Genomic DNA, 1,013 nt, shown 5'->3' on the forward strand with positions numbered 1-1,013 from the left:
AAAAAAAAAGACAAAAAAAATGTAGCCTCCGTGCAGGTCTAATGGCCTCCGGTGATATATTTGTTTAAAAATATTTTTTGGAATAATAAGAAGACAGTCTTTTCAGTAAAAAAATATTGTCTATTCTAACACCCGTGAATCCCTTGTCAAATCTAACTCAAAAGGCAAAGTACACTTTTTTTAGTTTAAATACCTCCATTTTTCACCAGATTTTTTTTTTCAATTCAACTCATCCATACTTCAAATATCCCATATAACAAACAATAAATTTCTCATATAATGGATGTCTCACGTAGTTTCTTCATACTCATCACCCCTTCCCTTAATCACAATGTTTGGCTAGTCAGTGCTTCTTTGACATTTTAATATATGTTTTATCCCATGCTTATGTTTTTATTATTTTTATATGTATATTTAATATAGATGCTTCCTACATCTTTCGTCAATGACTGGAGACAACAACTTGGTGATACAATACAAATAACTGCATATGATGGCATAATTGTCACCATCAAATTAGAAAGAGTCAATGGAAAAATATATCTAGTCGATGGATGGGAACAATTTTTCGACCATCATAATTTTCAGGATGGTTATATTCTAGTATTCGAATATAACGGTAATTCTACACTAAACATGACTGTATTTGACCATTCTGGGGTTATATACGACTCTGATGAAGAAAGCCAAGAAGGAAACACTTCAGATAATCCCATAATTGAAATAATACTAACACCTCGTCTTAACAGCCATCGGTAAATTGTAAGTTGCATCATTTATTTTTTAATAAACATAATTTTTGAGTTGAATTTTTTTCATCACTATAGTATATGCTAGGAAGTTTTGCCCGACAGCACTTGCCGAGATTTGTGCACAACATTTAGATCCATGATTCTCTGGCTCACAATTGGGACATTACCACAAATTTAAGACCAAGCGGCGTAATAAGATGTCTCACTATAGGTTAGGCTGATTTTGTTATGGAAAAACAACTACAAATGGACGATAGAGGC

At 32.5% G+C, this 1,013-nt stretch overlaps 1 protein-coding gene across 1 annotated transcript; it reads left to right on the forward strand.

The window, feature by feature from the left end:
• Positions 1–423: 423 nt before the first annotated feature.
• On the forward strand, positions 424–755 carry LOC111387730 (B3 domain-containing transcription factor VRN1-like; the record flags this gene model as incomplete). The annotated part of the gene is made up of 1 exon (XM_023012315.1): positions 424–755. A coding segment is annotated over one exon (332 nt), but the record flags the coding sequence as incomplete, so codon positions are not given.
• Between the last annotated feature and the right edge of the window lie 258 nt (positions 756–1,013).

This window comes from Olea europaea, unplaced genomic scaffold, assembly GCF_002742605.1.
Source record: "Olea europaea var. sylvestris unplaced genomic scaffold, O_europaea_v1 scaffold42094, whole genome shotgun sequence".
In the NCBI taxonomy this organism is placed as follows: domain Eukaryota; kingdom Viridiplantae; phylum Streptophyta; class Magnoliopsida; order Lamiales; family Oleaceae; genus Olea; species Olea europaea.